At 38.8% G+C, this 12201-nt stretch overlaps 1 protein-coding gene across 7 annotated transcripts in view; it reads right to left on the reverse strand.

Annotated features, from left to right (window-relative positions):
* The window catches only part of scara5 (scavenger receptor class A, member 5 (putative)), an 87370-nt gene that overhangs the window by 50393 nt on the left and 24776 nt on the right, over nucleotides 1-12201 (reverse strand). For all 7 annotated transcript variants that reach the window (XM_048531833.2, XM_048531832.2, XM_048531831.2 and 4 more), the window contains exon 3: nucleotides 11954-12085. In XM_048531833.2, the coding sequence (XP_048387790.1) occupies nucleotides 11954-12085 (132 nt within the window). The remainder of the gene's footprint in view (nucleotides 1-11953; nucleotides 12086-12201) is intronic.

Genomic DNA, 12201 nt, shown 5'->3' on the forward strand with positions numbered 1-12201 from the left:
ATTATTATTCATCAGAAGTAGAAATACCTCAATACCATTGTCTGTATTTTAAGACCCTTTGATGATGATGATGAACTCTTGAGTTCTTTGGCATGTGCCTCTCAGTGTCTAGAGGCAACACGAATCGTAATTATTTGACATCCTAAAGAGTCTTGGATGTGTATCTAACATTGCTGCTATGTTTCTGGGCAATATAACATATTCTCTATGCTGTATTTTAGCCTCTAAGTCATTTAACTTACAACTTATTTCCTTTGATTAACATAAAAAACCGTGAGCAAGTGACCTTAAGTTGTCCTTCTGCTGCCAATGCAATATGACAACTCCCTGCTTAAAAGCAAGCCACCCTGCACACATTATGTCCCATACTGCAGAAACATGCTGTGTTCTTCCCTTTGAAAATACACAAAACAGGAGTTTAAAAGCCTGTTTTAACAGCACTGAGTGCACTGTTGGGACTGAATATTCTTCTGTGCACAAGCTCATGTTTGAGCATTAAAATAATGTGAGGATTATAAAGGAGTCCCCTACATTGTAGGTTCAGGGACTCTCATGCCCTGCTACAAATTAATTAAAGATGGAAGTAGGATAATGAAAGGACTTTCTATCTCTCTCTAAGTGAGGGAATTCAATCACAACTGAAAGGAATCAAATCAATAGCATCTCAACCAAACTGCAAAATGAAGGATTGTGGAAATGGCTATTGAATGGCCAATGTCAACAATACCAGGAACGTCCACCACAATAGCTGCAATGTTCAATTCGATCTCTTTGCAAACAGATGATGCCAAGATTGTGTGTGTGTGTGTGTGTGTGTGTGTCTGTGTGTGTGTGTGTCTGTGTCTGTGTGTGTGTCTGTGTGTGTGTGTGTGTGTGTGTCTGTGTGTGTGTGTGTGTGTGTGTGTGTGTGTGTGTGTGTGTGTGTGTGTGTGTGTGTGTGTGTGTGCATTACTAACTTTTCTCACATTGAGCAGCGAATAAAATCACTTTTTAATACTTTGAGAGAGCTTGGATAACTTAATCCCTTTAAAGCATAGGTTTATTTCAGTTTGGGAGAAAATTATCCATAAGGAAAGAGATTTTTCAAAATTAACTTTGTTGCAACCAAACAAGGAAATGGATGAAAAGGGAAAGGGAGCCAGTTCATCCTTCCTTGCCCCGAGAGCTTAATGATTGGGAATACCCTCCTGGGGTTGTAACAAATTGAGGAAATTCATCCGGGGCCTGGTTAAAACAATGATTTCCTGCACTTTGCACAGATAAGTGGCACTATCTTCTGCTGCCTCATATTCACAGCTCTGCCATAGCACGTTCAACACATGAAAACTGATGGACAACAACTCTCTCTATTGCTTGCATCACACCCAGTCAAGGCCTCACACTCACCTCAACATCCAAAACTACTAACCCGTCCTGTTCTGAGTGGTTCTGATTTACTCACTAGGGACATCCCACCACTTCTGCTCATGCATGATCATTAACTGCTCTCCAATTCTGTTCCATCATATTGCATCCCTGTCTTTATCTCCTTACAGGAAATACTGGCCCATAACTGGATCATTAGGCACTATACATGGGTGGGTGGTGTCATCAGGCTCCTCATTCCCTTGTGTGAGGAAATAAATCTGAATATGGCCAGAGAAGAGCAGGACTGCTTATTTGGGGATGGGAAGGCACAAATTAACAACCAATCCACTGAGTTTCGTTATGCTACTCTCCTGTTATTACCGGTGTAAACAAATTCTTAATCTGCATTAACTTGTATCCTTTTTTCTACAACTATTCCCTCTCTTTGCTTTTACAGTCACTCCAGTGCTCAGCAAATATCTGCAAATAACAGGCCATTGCTGAAGATTCTCACGTGCACCTCCATCCCTAAGGAGGAAGCCACTGGATCCTTAGAGAATACACCAACAAGGCATTCATCAAAGCACCCTCCACCAGCTCAGAGAACTTCTGATAGTCTTGGTAGGATCTCCATCTAGATTCAATTATGAAAAAAATCTTTGGGCACAACACTGAGACAGCTCCACAACCATTTGAGGAAGAAGTTCCCCTAGATTCTAGCACTCAGAGGCCTGCCAGAATTCAGCCTCACAGAGAATTAATATCTTGATCAAGCTCCAGTGACAGGGGCATCAGGCAGGCTTGCTGGAGGAAGTCGATAACGTTGGTTTGAGGAGCCAATGTTCTTAGAATTATGTTCCCTCCAGCAGTTCTGTATTTGGCTGCTTCCACATAAAGTTTGCTGAATGCCAAGGAGACCTGGATCCAGCAAAGTGTCTGTCAGATACACACATGAACCTGCAATGCATCACTTTGGCCATTGGTGCTCAGCGGATGAGGACCTTGATCTTACTGAAATTGCCCTTTCTCTCAAGGTACGAGGCTGACTCAGCAGGTGCTCACAGGGAGGAATTTGGTGACATTGGTAATACACACCAGCTTTAAAAATACAGGGTAACCAATTCTAAATTGCTGAGTATATGGGAGAGTAACAATGTTAACACCAGTTTTATTGATATATAATGATTTTTTTGCAATCACAAAAGCTAAGCATTTTCAATGAGTGCAAGGCAACTCAATGAAGTAATTTTTCACTAAATTTAAGAGAGGGGGCATTCTTACTACACCTGAGACAAGTGGTTATGTTTCATACCAATGATGATACAGACACATTGATAATTCCACATTGAATTCAAAATTCATACCAGTTCTTTGAAACCTTATTAACATCTGCTATGCTAGCTGTACTCATTCACTAAAGGGATTTTGGAAAATAGCAGATAAACACTTCAGAGTGCAGTAATTCTAAGGAACAGAAAGAGTCATTACACACATGTCCATTTACTCTGGAGTGATGGGAATGTCAGGTCAGATTACCAAATAAAAACAAGGGAACAGAAATTATTTTAAAATTAAGAAATGAAATGCCAAACAAAATCACTCGCAGATGATAGCAACACAATACATATACCATCAACATTCTGCTGAATCTCAGCCTTCTGAGATTTATTGCTCCTTTATGCTTGGACACACAAACTGTGCACTGTAATCTCCCTGGTGCCTGAAACATACCTTGTATAACTTTCTTATTGTTTTATATCTGGATACTGTATGCTCCATATTAATAAAGCTCAAATTCTATTAGTCTTCTCTTGGGTTCATTATGCATTTACATTTTCAAAGAAGTTTGTCAGAGAAATTAGATTACATTGCTGCTTGATAAATACATATGGATCATTTTCAGCACATAAATTCTTAGACTCATTTTAAAAGTTTATGTCATGGATATGAGCATTGCTGTCCAGACCAGCAGCTATTGCCTGCTGCTAATTGCCCTGGGGAGATGATGATGAGCTGCTTTCTTGAATTACTGCAAATTGTAACAATGCCATTAAAAAGGGCAAAACACTGACCCAGTGGCACTGAAGAAACATCAATGCGTTTCCAAACTAAAATGGCATGTGCCTTGGACAGGAATTTGCAGGTGGCAGTATTTCCAGTTTCTGCTGCTTTTAACTTACTGTGTGATAGAGTTTGCAGGTTTGGACGGTGGTGCTAAAGGACCCTTGCTGAGTTGCGACAGCGAATCATGTAGATGGTACACACAGCCTCACTTTGCATCAGTGGCGGAGGGAGCAAGTATTTAAGATGGTGTGTGGGGATGTTGATTAAGTAGGCTACTTTATCCTGGCTTACCTCAAGCTTCTTAAGTGTTGTTGGAAATGCTTAACCAGGATAGTGGAGAATATGCCATCTTGCTTCTGACTTATATCTTGTAAATTGTGGACAACTTAGGTACTCAACAGGAGAAATATTTGCTATTATTCCTAACTTCTGACATGGGCTTGCAGCCACAATATTTATATGGCTGATCCAGTTCAATTTCTGAAAAATGACCACCCCAGGCTGTTGATGTTGGGGATTCAGGGACGAGAATGCTGTTGTACATCAAGGTGAAATGGCTAGATTGTTCCTTGTTGGAGATGGTCATTGCTCAGCATTTGCGTGACACAATGGTCATCTGCCAGTAATCTGTCAAAGAATGACTACTGACCAGATCTTTTCACTTATGGGCATGGACTGTGTCAGTGTCTGAGGAGTTGTAGATACTGCTAAGCAATGTGTAATCATTGCCAAACCTTCCCATTTCTGACCTTATAATAGAGGGAAAGTCATTGATGAAGCATCTGAAGATGTATGGACTTAGGACAGTACCCTAAAAAACTCCTGCAGTAAAGTCCCTAGTCTCAGACAATTGACTTCCAAAGTCAACAACCATCTTGCTTTGTGGTGGGCATGACTCTGGTTTCATCCCACAATCCAAAGGTGTGCAGGTTAGGTGGATTGGCCATGCAAAATTGCCCATATTGTCCAAGGATGTGCAGGCCAAGTGGGTTAGCCATAGGAAATGCAGGGTCACGGGGATGAGGTGCTCTTTGAAGGGATTGCTGTGGACTTGATGAGCTGAATGGCCTGCTTCCATAGTGTAGGGACTCTATGATCTATTGAATACATATTAAGGGGCTCATATTAAGTAGGAAGTGAGTTGAGTTAGCAGCTTGTTTAAGATCTCATGAAGAAATATTAACTAAGAAAAATAGCATTGGGTGAATACAGAAATTTTCCATAAAGAAACTGACTACAATCAGGCCAGCTGAACAAGGAGCTTTAGCATGCAGACAGGGGAGACCTCCTCCTGAGATTTGAGTGTCTGTCTGGTTGTGTTATGGTTTTAATGAGATTGTTACAAATGGTTATTCTACAGTATAATCGTACAGTGCAGTATATTAGACAGGGTGCATTTTTTCCTTTGTGTAATAAACTTAAAAAATTTTTATATTGGCAGCATTTTGTGAATGTTTTCAGTGACTGATCACAGTAAAAACTAAAGGAAAAATAAAACTTATGGTCTATCAAATTAGCTCTCATTCCATTACCATCACATTGTCCTTATTTAATCGCTCCTGAGAAGATGTTAATGACCCATCTTCTCCGACACAAGGATTTTGTGGCGGGGGCAATGAAAAAGTGCACACTTACGCTATCCACAGTTTATAAAACAAAGAAAATCAGGGTTGATCAGACAGAGATATCTCAGAAGGAACATTAGATTTCACAATACTACAATGATCAGCTTTATCTCCAGCATGAGATTAGAGCATGCAGCCTCATCTGTCCCCTCTAGTTATCTCCTACTGCTTCTGAATATGTTATCTTGCTCGGCAAGAAACAGGACTGTTTATTAGTTAGAATCAAGCAATCTGTCTGATTGATGTGACTGGCAAGATAGAGTAGTTGGCAGTGATTGCAAATTGTAAAATGTTGATGTAAATCTTTCAGCAGTGATGATGATGTGAAGTAGCGATCAATGTTAGATAGGAGTTCTGATTGACTGAGTTTGTTGGTGGGTGTGAGCTGTGGATATAATGAATCAATCACACTAACTGTGTGGTTGGTGGGTTATGGTCTTTGAAGATGCACTCACAGACCTTGACCATTTATGTGAATCATTGAACTTAGAATATTAATTCAAGCTCCTCAAACTTGACATATGGGATTATTGTCTCCAGCTATCTGCTCCCAATGTCTCTGAATGTATGCCTGAAGAGGCTCCTGACTCCCAGCAGGAACAGGACACTTATCCTAATCGCCTTTAATCAATGTCTCCAATGTATTTCTGAGAACGGTGGAGTTGACTGTACACCATTTTGAGCCAATCCTCAGTTTCTCAGGTCAGGTTTACTTCCTATCTGGCTGTATATTTGCCAGCGTCTGCTACAGCCTTAATGCAGTTACCACTTAATTAGTGCAAACTAGTTAGTACGGTGCAGGTTAGATTTAACTGGTGCTGGCAAGTTGCAATTTTGGCACCCTGCTAATCCGTGCAGCCAATGTATAGTGTGGTTAGTGTGGCTGCCTGCAGATATCCTTCAAATGAGCAGGTTGTCCAAAGCTGCTGAGCTGCTTATGTATCATTGAACTTGTGTATCATGGGTTACTTGCTCATTGCAATCCCACATCTGTTTTGGTCAATTTAGTAACCAAGAAGTTTTAGAATTCAGAAGAAGGTTACCTGGCCTATCCTACATTTCCAGTCTTCTGAAAGGACGATCCATTTATTCCCATTTCTGTGGGTCCTTGTATCTGCGATAGTTTTACATTTCCACCTCACTTCTATGTTAAATTTGTGACTTTAGTGATTGAGTTTTGAAATGACTGGGTAGAAGTTTCAACTTTGCATCAATAATGCTATCTGTTGGTTTGACTATTGGCTTCAGTTCTTCAGTGAGATTATCATATCCCATTGAATCTGGTTTAACAACAAAGGTCCAGCTTGTGCCAACTAGTACTGATTTGATTTATGATTCAAAAGCTATGACTCATTCCTCTCAACGAAGTGCAGCCAAATTTTCATCACTGAAAAGATATAGCTGTCTAGTTGAGAAAAGCAGCAAATTGCATGTCACAAGCGACTCACAAGTAATAAACTTTCAGGGTCTAATAAACTTGTCTAATTAACCATATTAAAGGTTTGTATAGATGTGCACAGGACAATACTAACACAAAAAAAATCAATGAGATGCTCCAGGAGGGACGTTTAGAGTGAAGATTGACACAGTTGGTGACACCATCCTCCTCCAGTGCCTCTCCAGGGTTATCCAACAAGATGGAATGTCTATTTCATCCAAGTTAGCAAATTATCTACAATGGCTTCTCTTTCTACTCCTATTTCTTGTATCGCCAAATGCTCCATCCTTCCACCTCCAAACTGTTATCTAAATGCTGCCTCTTTGCAATAGCAGTAGAAAACAGAGTCAGTTTTCACATTTACACTAAAAACAACAAATACTCAACTACTGTGATCTCCAACATTTGTTGTTTCCACAACAGTTTGCAGCATCTACAGTAATTTGTTCACATAAACACTGATCGTACCCAGTTCTAGATCACCAGCAGCTGCTTCCAACCCTGCCACGATCTCTAAATGAGTAGAATGCTTGTCGATCATTGAGTAAGGAATGAGCAAAAAAAAGGTCAATTAAGACTCAAGCCAGAACTTTAGTCTTTTGCTATCAACTCAATCCTTCATCCTGGCAGCTGGGTGCAATTGAACTAGGTTGTTCACCAGGTTGTTATAGAGTCATAGAGCTGCAAAGCATGGAAACAGACCATTTGGTGCAGTCAGTCCATGCTGACCATCATCCCAAACTAAACTAGTCCCACCTCCCTGCATTCGGTGCATATCCCTCCAAACATTTCTTATTCATGTACTTACCAAGTGTCTTTTAAACTTTGTAACTGTACCCGTATCCACCACTACCTCTGGAATTTCATTCCACACATGAACTACTGCCTGTGTAAAATAAATTGCCCCCATGTCATTTTAAAAGCTTTTACCTCTCACATTAAAAATATGCCCCCTAGACTTGAAAACCCCACTCTAAGAAAAAGACATGTCGGTAAAATTTAGTCCTGAGATGAGATTCCACCTACAACACCATCGCTAAGATTTCCAACATCATAACATCACCCTACTCCACTCCCATATCAGGTCTTCTGTTGTTTCTAATATGGCTCATATATGGTATCATATTTTGTTTTATATTTGCCATGTAAATCTCCTTGGGCCTTCTTAAAATGTTTACTGTGCTTTATAAATGCAGGTTTATTTTGACAATAGCCTCAACCTATGCCAATATTTTCAACAAAATTGAATACAGAGCCACACAAGAAGATATTAGGGCAGATCCAAATGCTTGCTCAAAGAGGAAGGTTTTAATTAGTGTCTTAAAGGAGGAAAGATAGGTAGAGAAGCAATGGCATTTATGGAGGTAACAAAGTGTAGAGCTGGATGAACACAGCAGGCCAAGCAGCATCAGAGGAGCAGGAATGCTGATGTTTCCAGCATAGACCCTTCTTCAGAAGGTAGTTTCAGAGTTTGTATAAATCTGCACTGATAAAAGGACGATCTTCAAAACGATTTAAAGAAATGCTTTTTAAACTTCTTAAAAGCTCAAACATGATCATTCTCTCTTGTTGTAGATGACTCATTTCTCAATAATCTTTTCAAGACACAATCATCTGCAAACTCCACAGAACTTGAAGGAACAAGAACATGTTGCAAGTAATTTATTTTGTTATCATACCAAACTCTGAGAGCAGTAAGAACTGAAAACTCATTCCAGTTAAACATGTTTGACTAGTTGGATAAGGTATAGATTGATTATTTCTGCTTCATATCCTCTTGAAGCATGAAGCTAGAGGACAGATTTCACCTGCTTTTGAATCTAATCTTTGATTTTGATGCATGCTCATTTCCAACAATTAAAACTAGACAACATAGCCCTGAGAGAAACAGCAAGCATTGTCAACAATCATTGTATTCCAGATTCCTCATTTCCCTTGAGATTTGAGCACAGGAATCACAGCTCATTTCTAATGTTGAAAACTCCAATAAAGAATATTTCACTCCAATTGCAACACTCTGAACAATCTGTCACAAAATTCAAAACATTTGTTTGATTATACATGCAAAGCTTGTTATCAGCATTGTTTCCATGTTCAGTCGTAAGTTTTCAGGGCAGTACAACTTTGTTGGTACCAAGCAGACGGTAAGAGGTGCGGACTAGATGAGTTTCAGCTATTACACATCCACCATGTACTTTATGTGGGTTTGTAGTAATTTTGTGGTAATTTGTGGCTCTGCGCCGAATGTATTAGGCACCATGATATGAACAGATCAATTTGCTAGATAGGCTGGATGACGTTAACAAGTAGATTATATGTGACCTCCAGGTTGTGGATTGGAGATTCTAGCCTTAAGGAAAATGCTAGTGGCACATCAAGCTGATAATCCTGTGCAGAGCATGACAGCACATCACAGCAAGGTCAATAGAACAGCTTTTGTAGTTCATTGGAAGAAAATGTGTCTGATTCTGTCATTAGCTCATGAACCTTTTCGGAATAACCGGCTTCATAAATGCTCAATTTATATATTTCGAAAGCAGGAAATTGCGATTAAAGTTGAATTGCTACAAGCATTAGAACATGGCTGGGTGAAGTTTTCATAATGCTATGCACCTGTTGAAGGCTACAAATCCTTTTTTGTAGATCTTTTTGGAGAAATAGTTCTTTTAATAAAAGTTAACCTGCATTCACTGTTTCACTAAATCTGTGTAACTTCAAATGCACATGTTATTGATGCATAAAGGTTGATTGTTAAATGTTCATAATGCTGTAGCTGCATTACCTCTCTTACACTTTCAACTTTACTAAAAAATGGGGAGGTAAAATCTAAGATGGTAACTCCCTCCACTATCAAAGCTGAGTTGAAAAGTGTCAAGTCAAGGAAATGAGTGAGATTTATGAACAAGTGAGACCTACTGCAATTGCATTTGCTGGATTTATTTTTCAGGATGACTTAATAATTTAGAATGTTAAACTAAGATAAGTAACAATTTGCTTGTAGAGATAAAAAAAAGTAGCAATGGTAGGGAATATTTTGGCAAGTTAGGCACAGAAATCATTGCTTTAGTCTTTTTTTGTCCTGCCATTTCAATCTGTAGCAGTAAGTAAAATCAAAGTTAAGGCCCCAATACCAGTGAATGAAGCTAGAATATTTTTATAAACACCGAAAAGGCTAGATTACATTTGAATCTGGTTCGATCTATAGAAGACATAGAACTTAGGGCAGCTTTACTGGTGCTGATTTTAATTGTTGACCTCTACATTCATCTTGCTGTTCTATGAACCTAAATTGCACTATAAGTAAAGGGTCTCAGCAGTGGGAGGGAGGAACTTCAAATAAATACAGGCTCATAAAACTACGACTGTCTAATGCAAACATACCATGGGATAACAAACAAATAAGTAGCAGCTGTTTCCTCATGAAGAAAGCTTTGCTGTTGTGCACCTATAGCAGTGCTTTTACTCTACAGGTAACAGCCTCAAACCCTGGATGGCACACTGCAAAACTGTACACGAGAGTTACATGTTAGCTGCCTTTCTTATATATTTGACTGGGAAGGTAGTATGTGTTTGCAAAAGTGGTCTTCATTTCTTGTCTTAACAACAAATGCTTAGTAATGGCATGCATTCTTTCTTAACATTAACAGAATGAAAAATAATTTATAAGCATCTCAGGAGGTTTAGTGGATTACTTAGGGATTTTAAATTTGGGTTTTACACTGTAGTTATTCTACAACAAGAGCTGACTCTGTCACATGAGACTACAGCTACTCTTATTTTTGTGTGTTCGGGAGTCAGATGCCTAATCTAATATGTATGTCATTCTGCCGCCATTGCTTTGCTGAACACTCAATATCAGGCCACATCAACACAAAAGTGATCAGATTACAGCAGCTTTAGTTGAACTTGAAAGTATCAATATGTTTTTAACATCAAGATACTTATAAAAGATAAATACCATTTCTTATTCCAAAACCGAAAGAACTGCAGATGCTGTGAATCGGAGACAAAAACAGAATTTGCTGGAAAAACTCAGCAGTTCTCGCAGCATCTGTGGATAGAAATCAGAGTCAACATGTTAGGCCAAGTGACCCTTCCTTAAAACATTTCCTCACATCAGTTCTGAGGAAGGGTCAAGACCAAAATGTTAACTCTGATTTCTCTCCACAGATATTACCAGGCCTGCTGAATTTTTTCGTTAATTTCTATGTTATATTTTATTTACTAACTGCGCATTCCATGCCACCCAAAATTTGATGCATTATTAAATTTATGTTTAAAATGAAACCTGTTCTGGATTTCATCCCTAGTTAGAATTGACATGTTCTCATCTATATTGCTATGACCATGGATCATAATTCTGGATCACTTATAGACATATTAAACTTTAAGGGCAATGTATATATATTTTTTTAAAAAGGGTATGATACAGCTAAATGGCTGCAAGTGTAAATCTAATAGCTGACTGGACAGGAACTTTGGAATTCCACTTCCACAGTTGTCAAAGAATTTCAAAGGGATAGAAGAACTATAAACTGAACTGGACTCCCCTCTTAGCATCTCAGACTGCGAACATGCTGGTTAAAAAAACACAACAGTTTGGGCGAGAGATATATTTGTACTTTCCCCTCCTTAGAATACACAGGGAAGGCTAGCTTCAGTCCTGGTCTGTGTATTGGTGACCAGATGTACTAGTATGTGTAGGGTAGCGTGCTATGAAGGTTACAGCTTGGCAGCATCTATTTAACACCTCTACACCACAGGTGAAGAAAGGGAAAGGCCCTCTCTTACTGTAAATGCTATCAGGACAATGGAATTTCAATTAATTTACAGAGCCAAGAATCATGAAATTCACTGTTTAATTGCCAGTGCCAATGTTACTGATAACATTCACTATAATGGTCACAACTTTAAAATTTGCTTCATGAACAATCCATTGAAATCAATCCATATATATTTAACTTGCTTTCCTTTAGATCACTTCACATTTCTAATTTGTATACTTGTGTGTAGCATTATTATTTTTTCTCACATTTTGTTATTAATAAACTCACTTGTTAGTTAACTCGGGAAAGTTTGGCTAAATTGGCTTCTTTTAAAACAAATTAATTTGGGTCTAGGAGAAAGGTATCCACAATGGAGAGGATTTTTATGAATTAACATTTTTGTGACCAGTAGAGGCAACAACTGAATAAAAACTTGGAGTAAATTCATTCCTTATCTCCATGGAAATTGACAATTTTGAGTATTCCTTCTGGTAACATTGTAACTTAGGAAACCTCGCCCAGGACCCAGCCACAATGATAGACGTGAGAATTATTTTAAAAATGACCCTTCTGCATCATCTAAGCAACTCATTTGAATAAGTGAGGAAAACATCTGGCTTATGGCTGAGCTGAGATTTTAACAATGCTTGTTTATAATACCTGCCACTTATGGCAACAGGGAAAAACTGCCCTGTGGAAACAGGATGTGTTACCTGCAACAATGATAATTCCAATACAAATAACGAAAATGAGGAGATACAGGACTACTATCGCACACTTCATCCCTGCCATTGAGTTCCAGTGGTTGCAGAAGTTGCTTGCTGTCCCTCGCCTTCCAGCTGGTCCTTAATAAAATGGAATAAACAGTCAATAGTTGTTCTTTTTTGACTAGCCACAACTATTACGTATTGATACATTAGCAAAAGTACTGCACAAATCCTGTTAGCAGTGTGAAATTATC

This window comes from Stegostoma tigrinum, chromosome 4 (genome assembly GCF_030684315.1).
Source record: "Stegostoma tigrinum isolate sSteTig4 chromosome 4, sSteTig4.hap1, whole genome shotgun sequence".
In the NCBI taxonomy this organism is placed as follows: domain Eukaryota; kingdom Metazoa; phylum Chordata; class Chondrichthyes; order Orectolobiformes; family Stegostomatidae; genus Stegostoma; species Stegostoma tigrinum.